We start from the raw sequence: 18,122 nt of genomic DNA, 5'->3' as shown, positions 1-18,122 counted from the left end.
CCCAAAACCTACACTGGAAACAAAACCACAGATTGATAGTGAAATGCTTGGCATATGTCCATATGTGCATATGATATGAAAAGATCAATATGTATACAAAATTATTTTATATTCACGCAGTTAAGCTGATTGCAAAAAAAAAACACAAATAAGATACAAACAATAAATAAACTTCATCTACACATGTAAACAGATCCTGAGCACAATGTCTCATTTTTTAGTGACTGCACATTTATCACACTTTCGAAAAAGAGGACCACAGACTTAGGACCCTAAATTTATCCGTCCTGCACAACTGAAGTTTCATGGGAAAGTGCCTTCCCGCCTTTTATAAACTAAGAATTTTGACGACTTCCACCTTTCAAGCTCATATGTGAAACAATTTAAAAAAAAAAAAAAACTCAAGTTATAACCATTTTCTTCTCGTTGAAATTTGATATATCGTTATTCAACAAAAGCTTGGAGACGTTCATGCAAACCACATAATTTATGTACACCAAATTCTAAGCCAGTACTGCTAAGTGCTATCTGCTATATGCTACCCTTCCTTGGCTGCGATGCAATACCTGAATATTAATAAAAAGCAATTTTGTATTTATAAACTTTAAATGTTATGGACAAATAGGTTATGCCAGGATAAAAGGAATTGCAAAATGGTTTTTCTAGTGTTTATAAATTGCAAAATATAAACGATGGTAAACTTAGTCATGCAACAGAATATAACACTTTGTGAATTTCCTTTACTTTTGCACTCCCATATCAGGTTACGAGGAATTATTACATCATAATTTTATTTCAATTGCGTCATAATTCCTTCCCATTCAAGCCTTCATGTCGGAGTGAAAAAATATAGGAGACTACTACTGAAAAGTTTGTACGATGCTACAGGTTTCTCGCAAAATTGCCATTTTGTCCTACATTCTATATTATCGGTATGACGTTGGCGTGGCGCAAATTTTGGCATTGCATTTATTGGTGTATTTACCTGGCACATTGAGACTCCTTACTGGAAAGTTAATAAGATGCGTTGGCTTCAAATTCGCCATTTTGCCTTATATTTTATGTTATAAATATGTTGTTGTGGCGCAAATTTTGGCATCACATTTATTGACACACTGAAAGCAAAGTTTCCAAAAGGGAAAGAGAATCCACTTTGTTAATACCGAAACTTAGCAAAAAAAAATTAACATGATAATAGAACTTAATATAGAATATTTATACAGTGCAGTATATTTCCAATTTCCATTCTAACCGCAGTCTGTAAATTTCAGAAAACCCTTAAACGGATTTAAGAATTACCTATAGATCGAATCATGGTGCACAAGCTACGTGATATAACTTCAGGACATCACGGATCGAAAGTTTAAAAGTTAGGAGTTATTCCCGGAGAACTTATAGCCATATAGGTTAATGCTCTAATACAAGCTTTTGGAAAAAAACTTCACTTGATTCTTCTTCTACTAAGCGTTATATTTTGCAACCGATGGTAGCCTATGACATTAATGAAATTTGATGCTTGACCAATAAGTTTTAAAACATTCACCTTTTCAAAAATGGTAGAAATTACCCGCACGAATTGACATAGGCTATTATTTTGATTAACCTATTGTGATTAGCAGCCTGTATCTTCCTGCAGTGTACTTTTCCAGAAGGGGAAGTCCCATTGACCATTTTTTTATCAATTTACAATTATGCAAGTTTACAATAGTGAAAACAAAATAATACTATTATAAGGTTAACGTTAGCTTTTGGTACACACTACAAAGTACTTTTTATAAACTACTGTATATCGTTTCGAATATTAATTATCTGCTGTTAAATAATTATGCAATTGGTGAGATTAGAAATAGGAGGCTTTGTTGATTTTGAGAAAATCGAATAAAGTTTTATTTTTTACAATAAACTTTCAGCGATAACTGAGAATCTCTTTTTCACCTACCATTGTCTTCTTCTCCAACATAACAATCAACTTTTCGAACGCATCTTCTGCCGTTCTTAATGAAGCCTACATTGCAAACGCAATCCTCCACAGTACCGGATATTGTACAACTGGAAAAAAAAAATCAAATTTTCAGTAAAGTAAAGTGAAAAATCTAATCAAGATCTGAACAAGATGAAACATTGCAAGTTACCTCACTGATGCTGAAGGGCTGTTGCATGTGTCAGGACAGGGGAGGGCGCATCCTTCGTAATGGCTGTTAGGTGGACATTCTAAGCTCGGCCTGCCCAGCTCTTGCCGCCAGTTGCAGAGGTCAGCGCCTTTTTCTTGACATGCTGTGACGTAGCTTTCAATTGCCTTAATAATTCAATTAATAGTCAAAAAAGTAAAAGTTATTGATTAAAGTTTCCTTTGCTGCGTTCTTAAGAAACGAGCAGACGAATCATACTTTGGTTGCAAAACAAGTTCTTACTTTTGTGATGTCTTCCTCGTGGCCATCGGTAGCACACGCATCAAACACGCAATTATCCATGAAGTTGATTGAATCAACCAAACCCATGCACCGGTCCTCAAGCTTCTTTATCCCGCCGCAGTATTGGGGTCTTTCCCTGAGTTAACAGGGAAGAATAAAATAATATGATACTATATGATACTGTGTAAGTGTGTATGATATTGGAAATGTACATATATACGGTATACTGTGCTGTATATCATACTGTATATATGATACTGACATTATATATGATACTGCAATACTATGATATTGTATGAAATCCACGTTTTCCAAAATCATGGTTAAAATATTTTTACCATTTTCTTCTATCGCCAGGAGAACAAAAAAAATGGATCCGGAGTTTCATCGGCACAATCTCCAACCTGGTGACTGTCACCAAACTCATTCACATCATCTGTTACGGTTCCATCAGATTTCTCAAGATCATCACTTTCATCATCGTTGTAATTGCCGCATAACCCATTGATCTGTAAAATCACGCATACCTTAAGGGCTCACTTCCCAATATAAAGACAATTTTGAGCCGGCAACACATTGATTATTACGTGTTCGTACTCAATGCGTCATATTAAAAAAACTAAGAAGTTTTCCGGTCCAATGCGCATGTGACGTCGCTGTGAACAAGTTTTGTTGTTATTTTGGCGGCAGCTGGTCGCAGGTCTAGGCTAGGTTGTACATTTTTTGTGGGTTTGAGTTTTTGCTTTTTTGGAGAATTTGTGCTGAATTTTTAAGTTTAAAACTTGCTGTAAAGTTTAGGTAGCTGTTATAGAAAACTGAGTACATGGATTTTGTCCAAATTAGGACTGCAAATAGTCATAACCTAGATATCGTTGAGAGCAAAAATTCAGTGTAGGTTTATGATGTGAATTTGCGACAGTAGCGTCTTGATTTAATGTACTTTGCATTGAAAAGCCTATCTCTTTGAAAAGGGTAGGGACCCCTTAAGCCAAATATTTATTATGAATGTAAAACTCAGTTTTTAGGCTTACTTAACTTGCTAGCTTGTTTTTTGGGCTAGGCTATTAACTAAAATTTGATTGCACACTTTCCAGAAATACTTTTGGCTGGCTTTTTTGTATTTAACGGCGTTTAATTCTTTGTTTATTCATTTTATTTGCAAAACTGGTAGGACAGTTATTGTTTTCGTGCTATAATGAAGTGTACGTATTTTTCTGACAGAATGGATGCGTTTTGAGTTAATAAAAGCATAAAGCACTAATATTTTATTAAAATGTACGCAGACAAACGATGAAAAAGCTGATAGAAAATTTAACAAAGGAGTGAAAGGACATGGTTTGGCTGGCTTCTAACGAGTCTTGTCTCTCTGGATTAGCACAATGACCGATAACGGAATGGTAGCATCAACCTTGACGGCCAGGGGCTGGACGATCATTGACTGACATATATGCTAGTAGTACATAAATCAATTTTACCGCTTGCATGTGATTTGCAAGTAAGTCATTTCCGGCTTTGCGTCGATCCATATCGCCTCATTTTAGAGCCAGCCAACGTGGACATTTCAAGTTAGTGATGCAACCATCATCAATACTGTTTTGGCCATGATTTTTTAAAAATTGCCTTTACAGGCTCTGAGCATTAGGTTTTAAAATAGTTGCAATGGTTATTTTTGTAAGTTTCTACTACTTTTCCGCCTAAATCATGCTATTTCAATGGCCCTTTATTTCAGAATTTCCGTCTTCGACGAGCGACTGCATCCATTTTGTTGCTGGGAAGCCTGACTGTAAACGAAAGCCCTATGCATCGCAAGCCATTGGTACTGCTGGGGGCGCTACCAAAACCATTGTTTCGACATAAAGCTGCAAGCTGCAATCGACCAGGTATTGTGTTTTCAAAATGGCTGCCTGTCGGCAGCGTTTTCGAAAATGTATCGTTTACACTTTTGCATTTTTGGTGTTTTTACCTCAACATATTACACCCAAAATTCATTGATTGAAGTATTTGGCAACGGTCTGTTTGCAAAGCAATTATGATTTGTCATTTAGTACAAGACGTATTTTGTTGTTGTTCCATAACAGTGGTCGCGATTTACCACGGCGAACGAAAGAAAACCGTCGACATTCATTCGCTGTGATCATCTTGCAGGCCGGCTAAGACAGCTTCTGTTGCGTTGTTTAGCAGACTTGTCACAGTTGTCACAGTTTGAAGATCCTTTTCAAGTGATTTTCGATGCAGGCTTCGTACTGAGCAAACAACCTCGACTGGAAATGAAAGGCACAGTTTTTTCGCGAACGTGCTTTCATCGCGCTGCTAGTGTCTTCTTTTGTAAAGAACTTACCTATGCAAAGCTTTCGAAAACGCCGACCAAGGAATTGAAAGGTATGAACACAGCTTGTCTCACGTGTTACTGGTTGTTCTTGAGTTGATTGCATTTGCTTGGAAAAGCCGTTAAATACCTTTAAATCGTTGTCAGTTGTGAGAACGTTAACGACCAAGCCATCCCTTGCAAATCTTTGGCAAGCTTCTACCCTAGGTCGCGCGCCATGTTGGTTTGCAAAACGGAAATAAATACGATCGCAGTTTTTATGTTATCAGTAGGTGTGTCTTGTCTATATTACTGCTAGACGTCGTCTTCCTACGACTTTCCTGCGAGCGCTCCTAAGATAATCTGGCAACACATGAAATCGCCTTTTTGCCAGATCCTGCTAGCGTATTGTTGAATTATAATCTTGTTCCAGGCTAACTGCGTTTCGCCATGTCGTACACAACGCATAGATTTTCAATGGGACCAAATTACTTGTAATTGGTCCAGAATTTTAACCTTAATTGATGTCTTTTGACCAATTAAGGATGTCTGTGCTCTAATCGCCATCTAGCGGATAGTGTAAATTTGATCTATTTAATAAACATTCAAGCTCTTTTCGATAGAGATTGCCAATCTTTCGCGCACGATGGACTTTCAGTTGGTATGTTCTAATGCAAGTGTCTTTAACCTTAGACAGTCGGATTAAAAAATTCCCTATAAGGGCTCACTTCCCAATATAAAGACAATTTTGAGCCGGCAACACATTGATTATTACGTGTTCGTACTCAATGCGTCATATTAAAAAAACTAAGAAGTTTTCCGGTCCAATGCGCATGTGACGTCGCTGTGAACAAGTTTTGTTGTTATTTTGGCGGCAGCTGGTCGCAGGTCTAGGCTAGGTTGTACATTTTTTGTGGGTTTGAGTTTTTGCTTTTTTGGAGAATTTGTGCTGAATTTTTAAGTTTAAAACTTGCTGTAAAGTTTAGGTAGCTGTTATAGAAAACTGAGTACATGGATTTTGTCCAAATTAGGACTGCAAATAGTCATAACCTAGATATCGTTGAGAGCAAAAATTCAGTGTAGGTTTATGATGTGAATTTGCGACAGTAGCGTCTTGATTTAATGTACTTTGCATTGAAAAGCCTATCTCTTTGAAAAGGGTAGGGACCCCTTAAAGCATGGACATTTTAGATAATTATTCATTATAATAGAAAGCAACGTGACAGAATGAAACAAAAATGTAGCAGATAAATCTTCAACCGAACTGACAGACGTGGCTTAGGATTGCAAAACGTGTAGGGAGATGCGAAACATCTGTTGCCCCCGCAACCTTCTTGAGAGGATGAAGTAGGATCCAAAGAGAGAGAGAGAGAGAGAGAGAGAGAGAGAGCTTTACGGAAGTAACCTTTTGTTTGTAGGTGCTTGGTATTTTAACGACCAGTCCATCTCCGTTAAAGCTCACTCTAAGATGATACTTGTGAAGTTGTGATACTTGAAAAGATGAAAAGCGAAAGTTTCACCTCCCTTATTCAGGCCCTTACGAAGTTAATCACGTTAAGAGTACATTTTAAGAGTGCATTTAAGAGTACATTTTAACAGGCTGAAGCTAAGCAGAGGAGACTTATTATTACCTTCATATAATCAAGCTAGTTGTCCAGAAGATGTCCCCCAGCAACTAGACATGCCCTTGACTGGAGCTTACTTTTTTAATAGGCCGATCAAATGCATTTCGTCACGAGAGTAACAATGTTAATAACGTTTGCAACTCCCGAAATAACGGTCGACTTCGCCGAAGCCCACGTCGCACTACTCGTTACCCAGACGTCGAAACGTATTAATTGTTTATTGTGTGATGCTTCATACTATGTTGTTGACTAATTTCCTATGAGGTAATTTTTTTTTCCATTTGAACAACTTGCACAGCGAGGCGATATCTAAAACAGTCTTGCCACAGACACAAGGCATACGACATTTTCAAACTAACTCGATACTAACTATAAACTTAATATTTTAAGCTGTGAACCATTCCCAAACTGCAGTGCTAAATATCAAAAAGACATCAATCTAATGATTCACGATATTATCACACGATTCTATGACGTCACAAAGTAACATACGATCTGTAGGTATTCTCACTGATATTTCTGTGTCATCTAAAGCTCCATAAATCATTGCTCGAAACAATAACAACGAAAAGAAGCAAACAAAATAATTGTGAGGAGGATTTATGCCACTTCAGGCAAGCATGTCCGACAGACATTTTACGACCTGTAAGTACGCATAGATTGTTCAATTTTGGCTCTGCATATCGGACACTCTTTGAGAGCTTTTGCGCACTCGGTGCAGCTGCAGAGGTGCCTGCATGGTACAAACACTACCTCAGCAGGTTGATCGAGGCAAATCTTGCATCTCTTCTCTTCCTGCAAATCGCGAATACGTGCTTCCATTGATGGGGTGTCGTCTACGAAGAAGAATTGAAAAGCTCCGTGAAAGATTTATTAAACCGACATACTTGTTGATATCTTTCAAGCAAATTGTGGGAGTGCCCAAGTAACAATTATAGAACATTGTGATTCAAGTAGAGTGACAAGTTTTGAAATCTGACTCACTTGACGTAGAAGCAAAGGCATCATTGCCGGGGGATAAAGTGATTGATGAGTTGGATTGTTCCAACCTATTGTCAAAATAGATGTAAATAACATCGCATTAATGAGGTTAAGAAAATAATTTTTACCGAAACTTATGAAACCGCCCAAAATGGATAAATAAAAACTTGAGTTTAATTTAGAATTAATGTCGTAGCTCACACATCTCAACCTGCGCCTTTCAGATGACTTTGACTGCTTTCCTGCACAGAAAGGAACACATGACACAGAATATACTGTATAACGATTAGGCAGGAAAATACTTCACTGGCAATAACATATTCATTGGTTCCAGGCCGATTCAAGCCACAAACTATTAAACTAAGAATGAATTTAGGACAACCCAACCAACGACCATGGGTAGAAATGTCCTAATCATCACCAAACATACCTGATGCTGCCAATTTGTTGAAGGCATTTCTTTGCACTGTCCCTTGAATCACAACTGATCCGCAGGATACTAAAACATCGCCTTTTTCTTGAAGAGTTCTCCATCTAAACATATATACATAGCATTGATAGGAACATGAGTATGCTCTGTGTAAGTCATGTACGATACCAGTGTTTTATTGGCTTCAGTCATCTTTAGTCACATTCTCACTTGATTTCACTCGAGTCTGGTTGAAAGTCAAGACGGCGAAAAATTTTAAGCAACAAAATCAAATATTTCACATTTTTATGTAAAAAATATTTTGTTACATTTTTAGGTAACAAAATATCTAAATAAGCTTAGGTACAAATAGGTAATCAGATATTTCTATAAGAAATTACTCTTCTCCAAAAAATATCAACCAGATTAATTTGGAAAGAGCCATTACGCTTTGATAACCGGTTTAATTCAAGGTATGATGTCAGGAAAATCTTCAAGTATTGAGTTACAATTTGAATGGATTCGATGTCGCTCAAGTCGTAAAAAAGACTCGGTCACAAAACTGATGTATACTTCCACATCAGTTACACGTGTGATAATAAATGCAGCAATAATAATAATTAATCATTGTAATGAGTGAATTGATGTCAAGAAAAAGCCACATCAACACCAAATTAAAAAAGTGCCAACTGGTAATTACAACTAAATAAACACAGAAAATTATTCAGCAACCGGGAAGTGCAATAAAAGTGACCTGTCTTTGAGATGAGCTGGTTTCCGATACGGCGGGAAGTCTACATGATCGAATATCTTCTTCCATTTGCTTTGACCGAACCTCTTCACTCCAGTGATGAGTTTTGCATCCGACGTTGGAGAAAACACCTGAACGAGAGCAAATTAACGACACCAAGAAGGTTGGTCACGTGTACACGTCCGTGTGCTTCGTCTCCTCAACTCACATGTTTTGTTCTTTTCTTTGCCGCGATGTAAAATATTGGATTCAATTTATCAGCAGGTCTGTATGAGAAATATTTGAATGACGTCACGATGACCAGTAGTAGATAAAAATTCACTACAAGCAAATTACTTATTGTTCCTGTCATTGTCTATGTTTTCAGCGTCATCTTTCAACTCGGCGATTTCGTTTTCCTTGTGAGGTGACTCAGCATCTTCATCTCTTGCTTTGTTTGATGATGTCACAATAGTTTGGTGATGTCTGTGATTAAAAAAAAAATTTCTTTACGAAAATATAACAGAAAATCAATCTGTACAAGCGAGTAGCACGCGGCGTGAATACTTTGTTATTTGTTTGTTGGAATCCTCAAGCACCGATGCGTGGCGATTGGTTGACTCTGCTTCTGACCGGACAGGACTGGGACTGCAAAAATGGGAGAGAATTTTTTCTGTGGCCAAATAGAATTCAAACCTAAAAGGCAGCACCCAGTGACTGGGGTTGCTCTGCATCCTCACGTCTCTTCCTCTTGCTGTGAAGGCGGCACACTGACCAGGGAAGTCGGACTCATTGAAGGTTGCTCCTCATCACTGATTGACTCGTTCCTCGTCGCTCGAGTAGCATCCATTTCTGATGCAACATTTTTGTGATTTCTATGTTATCTTGTTAATAACAACCAAAACATTTTGAACAAACGAAAAGATTTGGAAATTTGGATACCTTTCACTTCGATTCTTCTTTCTTAATCTTCAACAAACTGAAAGCAAAGATACTCATTAATATGCAGTGTGGCAATATATTATTCATTACTAATTACAACTGTTAAAAATTTATTATTAATAAAATGAACTAACTCTGCTTATAAAAGTTGGAGTGAGAGTTTCCAGGGCTTGTTCGACAAACTGAGCAGTCTGATTCATAAATCGATCGATCACTCGAAATTTGATTTTGCTTTCAATGGTGCTATTGGCGAATTGGGGAATATTATACTGTACTCTGACTGTTTTTTAGCTCTATCTGATCAACGACTAAAGCTAAATTAAAAATAGTTACAAAACTGTAAAAAATTCGGTCCAAGCCAAGTGTGTCCCTTAAGCTGGCTGGCAAACTGAACAGCAGTACATGTAAATGTCTTTCACTCTTCCAGCAAAAAGGGATGCGTTATATATTCAGTTCCCATTTGACAATACCCTACACGAAATTAGAAAAAATTGACCTAATATTGGCAAATACAAAAGAAATCAGCGAAACGAAGCGTGATGTTAATTGACCGTGGGATAGAGAAGAGTCAATGATCGAAAACGTTATAAATTATATCATGGTGAGTTTAGAACTGAAGAAACAAAGATCGGCGGCCTAGAAGGTTAATGATGCAAAGCCTTTTACAACTGACACAACTCGACTTGCTGTATTGTCAAGAAAACGTTCCTCAATGAGCTTGATTGAGGCGCGACCACCAGGATGCGCGATATTACGTAAGAGGTCAAATACAGTGCGATGCACAATATTACCTAAGAGTAAAATACGAGTTTCTCCGTTTTGAAAGTGCAACTGTTCCACGTAATGCGACGGTGGCCAATCAAGCCTTCCCCGGTGAATATAACTGCAAAATTCGGGTCTTCTTTGTGACTTCATTGTGGTCTGTCATGCGTGATGCCGCACAATGGAGTTGGCGACGTGTGACGACCTCAGCGCAGTTGGAAAGTAACAAGTCAAAACTCAATAGTTACTTTTACACCGTTTGCAGATGTCTGTCCAATTTTCCCACCAAACACGCGAGCGATCGTTTTCGCGCGTCTTGTGGTAAAAAAAGATGCCAGTTCCCATTTGACAATAAACTGCGGGAAAAAAATGACGACCATAGAACCAATGTCTAGAAATAGGTTACTAGGTTTGATAAAACCATAAATTTTACAAAAGAAATGAGAAAAATAGGTCGTAAAGTTAATTCACCGTGGGTTACAGACCTAACGATCAAAAACATTATCAATCATACCATGGTGAGTTTAGAACTAAAGAAACTAAGAAAGGAGCCCTAGAAAGCGAATGATGCAAAGCCTTATACAACTGAAACAATTGGAAAGCTATTTTTCACCCAATTTTACAAAAAGCATTTGGTAAAACGTCAGTCAACACAGTCACAGGCTAATATGCCACAAACGCATATTGGAACAATGTAAATTATCGGCCAATACAAATAATTGGCCATAATTCAAATTTTTCACACAGAGAAGGTGAGGAGAAAATATTAATATATGACTAAGGGAGTTTTAATGAAAGTCACTAGGACTGGTTTTATGGGTGTAATTTACTTACAGTTACGATCCCACAATTACGTTGCGACGCGGAAATCGAAGACGCAAGGGAATTGGAACGACTTTCCAGTAGCAATCATTGCGATTTTCATCTTTCTGTTGCTAACTTCAAATTTCGTTTCTTCTAGGTTCTAAAGTCTAAACAATTAATTAATTATTGTTTTTCTGCTACAAACCTCCTCTTCGAAAATAATCGCGTTCCCGTCGCGCCAAATTTGTTGGTTAATTACTGTAACCATTAAAATCGTCTTGCCAAATTTGGCAGCAGAAAGTAGAACCTTAGGAAGTAAAAATGAATAGTTTTATAAACATTTAATTTTCTCTGGAAAGAACTCAACAACGTTCGAAGCAGCCACGACAGTTATGATAACCAACTTCGTGCAATTTATATTGTGGCGTCATAAATGTTTTTGAAATTAAAAGCATTAACGTGACGTGGTCACAATGCTGGTTGCGAGCAACAAAACATATACTTTTGTATTAACACTATTATTTTTGTATTAACATTAGTTATCTTTTTCAAAATTACAATCGCTTTTACAGCACCGCAGACACTTTTTGGTCTTCACTATTGCCATAAGCATCTTGCCAGTGGCCCTACGCGCCAGTGCAATACAGAGCTACTTGCTGTCTGTATATTGTGTGTGGTGAGTTTATAACCTGACAGAACATGACAAAGATAAATGAGATTTCAAGACAAGAGCTTTCAATGCAGACAACTTTTATTCTGTATTTTCCGCTTAAATATACGCACTCGTGATCTTTTTCTTCTGTAAATGAACTCTTTATGTGTCCTATGAGGCTATGATCCTGAAAAATAAAAATAAGAGAAATACTAATAAATGCAGGAGACAAGTTTCAGCTTTAATCCTACTATAATGATCTGTTATAAACTTGTTAACTAAAGATGTACAATTTTTTTAAGTGTGAGAAATGAAATGACAAAGTGTAAGGAAGAATATCAGTACAGAAGCTACAAAAACAAGAATCCAATTACCATATTCTGTTCTTCACTACTTGACTGAGAATTCCTTCTTTCATGAGTCTATAAAAGAAGCTCCGGCAGGAGCCAGGTAGCTGCTGAATGATGCATTGACGAGCCTTCTTCTGTCACTTTCATTAAGAAGGAAAAAATGTCAAGTGCTTCACCGGTCGGATTTTTCAAAAAACTGTATTCACCCCGTCGATAGAAGAGCTTTAACAATTCATTTTCACCCGAGAACAAAAATTTCATGTTTCCAATTCGAACATCGCTCGTCTCTAACGTGCCGTCTGCCCCCTGCAAAGTAAATCGAAAGTGAGTGAAAAAATTGACTTCTTCATCTGTTCAAGGAATCATAGCAAACACGTTGCAGAAGTGGAAGCGGTGTTCTCAATTCGGAATTCCAAATAGATTCCTCAGAATAAATACCGCTTCCACGGAAACTGCTATCTACCAACCTAACAGGTATAACAAAAACGCATTTTTCCGAAAATCTTGATTGAGAAACGCTCAACAAGACGACTTTATTGGTTAAAGTAATTAAACAACAAATTTGGCGCGACAGGAACGCGATTATTTTGGAAGATGAGGTTTGTAGCAGAAAAACAATAATTAATTAATTGTTTAGACTTTAGAACCTAGAAGAAACGAAATTTAAATTTAGCAACAGAAAGATGAAAATCGCAATGATTGCTACTGGAAAGTCGTTCCAATTCCCTTGCGTCTTCGATTTCCGCGCCGCAACGTAATTGTGGGATCGTAACTGTAAGTAAATTACACCAAAAAAACCAGTCCTAGTGACTTTCATTAAAAATCCCTTAGTCATATATTAATATATTCTCCTCACCTTCTCTGTGTGAAAAATTTGAATTATGGCCAATTATTTGTATTGGCCGATAATTTACATTGTTCCAATATGCGTTTGTGGCATATTAGCCTGTGACTGTGTTGACTGGCGTTTTAACAAATGCTTTTTGTAAAATTGGGTGAAAAATAGCTTTCCAATTGTTTCAGTTGTATAAGGCTTTGCATCATTCGCTTTCTAGGGCTCCTTTCTTAGTTTCTTTAGTTCTAAACTCACCATGGTATGATTGATAATGTTTTTGATCGTTAGGTCTGTAACCCACGGTGAATTAACTTTACGACCTATTTTTCTCATTTCTTTTGTAAAATTTATGGTTTTATCAAACCTAGTAACCTATTTCTAGACATTGGTTCATTGGTCGTCATTTTTTTCCCGCAGTTTATTGTCAAATGGGAACTGGCATCTTTTTTTACCACAAGACGCGCGAAAACGATCGCTCGCGTGTTTGGTGGGAAAATTGGACAGACATCTGGAAACGGTGTAAAAGTAACTATTGAGTTTTGACCTGTTACTTTCCAACCGCGCTGAGGTCGTGAGGTCGTCACACGTCGCCAACTCCATTGTGCGGCATCACGCATGACAGACCACAATGAAGTCACAAAGAAGACCCGAATTTTGAAGTTATATTCACCGGGGAAGGCTTGATTGGCCACGGTCGCATTACGTGGAACAGTTGCACTTTCAAAACGGAGAAACTCGTATTTGACTCTTAGGTAATATTGTGCATCGCACTGTATTTGACTTCTTACGTAATATCGCGCATCCTGGTGGTCGCGCCTCAATCAAGCTCATTGAGGAACGTTTTCTTGACAATACAGCAAGTCGAGTTGTGTCAGTTGTAAAAGGCTTTGCATCATTAACCTTCTAGCCCGCCGATCTTTGTTTCTTCAGTTCTAAACTCACCATGATATAATTTATAACGTTTTCGATCATTGCCTCTTCTCTATCCCAAGGTCAATTAACATCACGCTTCGTTTCGCTGATTTCTTTTGTATTTGCCAATATTAGGTCAATTTTTTCTAATTTCGTGTAGGGTATTGTCAAATGGGAACTGAATATATAACGCATCCCTTTTTTCTGGAAGAGTGAAAGACATTTACATGTACTGCTGTTCAGTTTGCCAGCCAGCTTAAGGGACACACTTGGCTTGGACCGAATGTTTTACAGTTTTGTAACTATTTTTAATTTAGCTTTAGTCGTTGATCAGATAGAGCTAAAAAACAGTCAGAGTACAGTATAATATTCCCCAATTCGCCAATAGCACCATTGAAAGCAAAATCAAATTTCGAGTGATCGATCGATTTATGAATCAGACTGCTCAGTTTGTCGAACAAGCCCTGGAAACTCTCACTCCAACTTTTATAAGCAGAGTTAGTTCATTTTATTAATAATAAATTTTTAACAGTTGGAATTAGTAATGAATAATATATTGCCACACTGCATATTAATGAGTATCTTTGCTTTCAGTTTGTTGAAGATTAAGAAAGAAGAATCGAAGTGAAAGGTATCCAAATTTCCAAATCTTTTCGTTTGTTCAAAATGTTTTGGTTGTTATTAGCAAGATAACATAGAAATCACAAAAATGTTGCATCAGAAATGGATGCTACTCGAGCGACGAGGAACGAGTCAATCAGTGATGAGGAGCAACCTTCAATGAGTCCGACTTCCCTGGTCAGTGTGCCGCCTTCACAGCAAGAGGAAGAGACGTGAGGATGCAGAACAACCCCAGTCACTGGGTGCTGCCTTTTAGGTTTGAATTCTATTTGGCCACAGAAAAAATTCTCTCCCTTTTTTGCAGTCCCAGTCCTGTCCGGTCAGAAGCAGAGTCAACCAATCGCCACGCATCGGTGCTTGAGGATTCCAACAAACAAATAACAAAGTATTCACGCCGCGTGCTACTCGCTTGTACAGATTGATTTTCTGTTATATTTTCGTAAAGAAATTTTTTTTTTAATCACAGACATCACCAAACTATTGTGACATCATCAAACAAAGCACGAGATGAAGATGCTGAGTCACCTCACAAGGAAAACGAAATCGCCGAGTTGGAAGATGACGCTGAAAACATAGACAATGACAGGAACAATAAGTAATTTGCTTGTAGTGAATTTTTATCTACTACTGGTCATCGTGACGTCATTCAAATATTTCTCATACAGACCTGCTGATAAATTGAATCCAATATTTTACATCGCGGCAAAGAAAAGAACAAAACATGTGAGTTGAGGAGACGAAGCACACGGACGTGTACACGTGACCAACCTTCTTGGTGTCGTTAATTTGCTCTCGTTCAGGTGTTTTCTCCAACGTCGGATGCAAAACTCATCACTGTAGTGAAGAGGTTCGGTCAAAGCAAATGGAAGAAGATATTCGATCATGTCGACTTCCCGCCGTATCGGAAACCAGCTCATCTCAAAGACAGGTCACTTTTATTGCACTTCCCGGTTGCTGAATAATTTTCTGTGTTTATTTAGTTGTAATTACCAGTTGGCACTTTAAAGGCGGTCCGGGATAAAATAGTTGAGCCTCGTGTTGTTCTGCAGCAGGTAAATTCTCTGAAAAATCTCTTAAAATCAATCGTGGTAATTTTGCATTTTTTGGTTTATAGATCGACATCTCTAATGTGGCAGGTGCTTTGAAGCTGCCGGTAAGTTAAAATTTAATTACGACTTTACAGTGAAACTATGATTTTATTGATATTATTTCCTGTCACCCCACATGCTTTATGTATCCAATGCGTGCATCAATCAAGAAATTTATAAATTATATATGTACTAGTCACACATATTTAAATTAAAAACAGAAATTTGCTTGAATTACCAAAATTTATTTTAATGATATAGGAAAGCCCCAGCACATCTGCATTACCCTCCAGAAAGAGGAAAAAGAAAAGCAATTCCAGAGATTTTAATGTCGTGGTAAATAGCATTCTAAGCATTTTAGTATATATCGGGAGATTGGAATACGGGAAGGTGTTTCCTGATATACTTGACCGATAATGTTTGTATCACTCCACAAACGTTACGTGACCAATGCATATATGACTGAACCATGCGGTTATAAAAAGTATGCATACTGTACACACATATTTAATAGCGCAAAAACACTGTACAGTTTTCTTGATATACCAAAGTTCTTTTAATAATATAGGAGAGCCCCGGCTCAGCTACAAAACCATCTAGAAAGAGGAAAGCTACTTTCGATCGTTATAGTTTCTCGGTAAGTAATATTTTAACAATTTTCGTTTATTGTATTATATTGCATATAAGTTTACATACGAATCAAATCACTTCAAAAACTAATCGTCACATGTTAGCGGTAGAGGCAATTCCGGCGACATACCTCGGGCAACTTTGTTTACCTTCTGCGTATGCTCATAACTGTTACAACATAATAATCAATGAAATCTTGAAACATTTTGATAAACGTGAGGACTGAGGATTATTTAGAGTTTTTGTTGGCTGATCTGACACTTCGTGTTCTATCTTCCAAAGATTTAATGCGCGAATTAATGAGTGCAGTAGGTCAAAAGAATCTTACTCAACCAGTTAATAAACGAATTCGTGCTACAATTTTTAAGTGGTCACCACCAGACGACGCAATTTCTTACCCACTACAGCCACAAATACAACAAATTTAAGTGTCTAAACCACCTCATTACCCACGATCTAACGCTAACAATGGAACAAAGAGTTCCGGACAAACAAGTACTAATTTCACAAATCATAATTCACCAAACCAACGCGATTAATTTAACTAAACATGGCAACAACGATCACCACACACAAACATTGGCCAGTTTCACAAATCATACAGCAAGTGGTAATTTATGGCACAGTGATAACTTAACATATTCATCACCCACCTTTCAGAAACCAGACTATAAACGCGGAAATCACCCTTGCGCAAAATCATTCGCGGGCAACAAAAAACATTCGGCGATCGACGTTAGATTAACTCGGTTAACCCCGTCGAAAGCACCTACTTCCAAAAGAGACTGTCCCTTGTTAACTGTTTATGATCATGCCAATTGAATTCTTTTTTATGTAGATAGCGCTGCAGCAACTTCTCTTTCGTCGGCTAGTTTAGCTCACAAATCAAACCGCAAACCGCAAATGTTTGTTTATGCTTCAGTTAAGTCATTGTATAAAATTAAATTTATTATGACTTTTATTTGATGATCAATAGTTGTGAGAAATGAGAATAATGAGAACGATGGCTTGATTTATTGCTTTTGACTGAGCGAGATCTTACCCAGCTTTTGTTTCGTTAAAGCACTTGGACATTTCCATTCAATTTAATTTCTCTAATTCGTTTCAAAGACCCTGACTCTCTATGGGAAGCCTTTCCGCTTGACTAAAGAGCTCTCAATGTGCCAAAGTTTATTAGTTTATAATTATAATTAATTATAATAGGCCTACCATTTGTCCTTTTTTAGGATTCAATTCCAACTTTAACCACGATGAGCCATACAAGCAAAACATACACTTAGTAAAAGCAGTTCAAAATCAGCCGAATTGTTTACCGCTAACTTACAAAGGTGTCAATGTAATTCGTGTGAGTTTGAATATTTTGTACGTCACTTGCTGCCACCCTGCGGAATCGTTTCATAGGTTGAAGACCACTGTGTGGGACTGTTATCGCAAACAACGCCGTCCAGTGGACACACTAAACGCATAAAGAGTTCAATTAAAACACGCAAAATTCAGGCAATATTAACAGAACCAACTATATAGGGCACCTAATGCCTTAAAAATAAATGATATAAATAATCCGACAAACACCGGAAAACCGATTTTTAAAGCAATAAACTCAAAATTAGGTAAAATGCCGTAAATACATTAGTAGACATTGCTGATAACACTCCTAGTATTATCTAAATCTTATAACACTCTTATACTAGAATTATCCCAGTGCTTATAGATTTACTTACAGCGGCGATGTCTAAGAACTGAAAGCATGAAACTTGGGTGGCGAGCTCCCGCGATGAAAAATGGTACAAGGCGGACACAGCCAAGAAAACGGATGGAAACTGAAGACTTTTGATGTCCAATGTAAAGAGGTCGATCAACTAGAATGGAAATAAGAACCGTTAAGATTACTCGACACTTGACGCAGTTTCTGAAACCGCACGTTAAATATCCAGCAAGTGAAGATGTGAGGTAGCTGCACGCGGAAAGTCCCGATATTAGTTATATTGTTTGCTAATTGCTAATAACTGCATGAATGCAAAACACAAGCAAAGTGGGTCAATAAATCGGCGGCAACTCACAGTCG

General features: G+C 37.5%; 1 protein-coding gene and 1 long non-coding RNA gene across 2 annotated transcripts in view; one reads left to right on the top strand and one right to left on the bottom strand.

Annotated features, from left to right (window-relative positions):
• Window positions 1–1,931: 1,931 nt before the first annotated feature.
• On the bottom strand, window positions 1,932–2,913 carry LOC143444283 (alpha-tectorin-like). The gene is made up of 4 exons (XM_076943473.1): window positions 2,750–2,913; window positions 2,412–2,547; window positions 2,133–2,296; window positions 1,932–2,049 (listed from the first exon to the last, which is right to left on the bottom strand). The coding sequence occupies exons 1-4, from the start codon at window positions 2,836–2,838 to the stop codon at window positions 1,932–1,934; spliced, it is 507 nt and encodes a 168-aa protein (XP_076799588.1). The 5' UTR covers window positions 2,839–2,913.
• A 644-nt stretch (window positions 2,914–3,557) lies between these two features.
• The window catches only part of LOC143453769 (uncharacterized), a 126,464-nt gene continuing 111,899 nt past the window's right edge, over window positions 3,558–18,122 (top strand). Inside the window, exons 1-3 of the long non-coding RNA XR_013115427.1 lie at window positions 3,558–4,053; window positions 4,141–4,291; window positions 4,490–4,790. This is a non-coding gene — a long non-coding RNA (uncharacterized LOC143453769). The remainder of the gene's footprint in view (window positions 4,054–4,140; window positions 4,292–4,489; window positions 4,791–18,122) is intronic.

Source organism: Clavelina lepadiformis, chromosome 1 (genome assembly GCF_947623445.1).
Source record: "Clavelina lepadiformis chromosome 1, kaClaLepa1.1, whole genome shotgun sequence".
Lineage (NCBI taxonomy): Eukaryota > Metazoa > Chordata > Ascidiacea > Aplousobranchia > Clavelinidae > Clavelina > Clavelina lepadiformis.
Note: the sequence above shows the minus strand (reverse complement) of the source record. Positions and strands in the feature narration are given on the sequence as shown.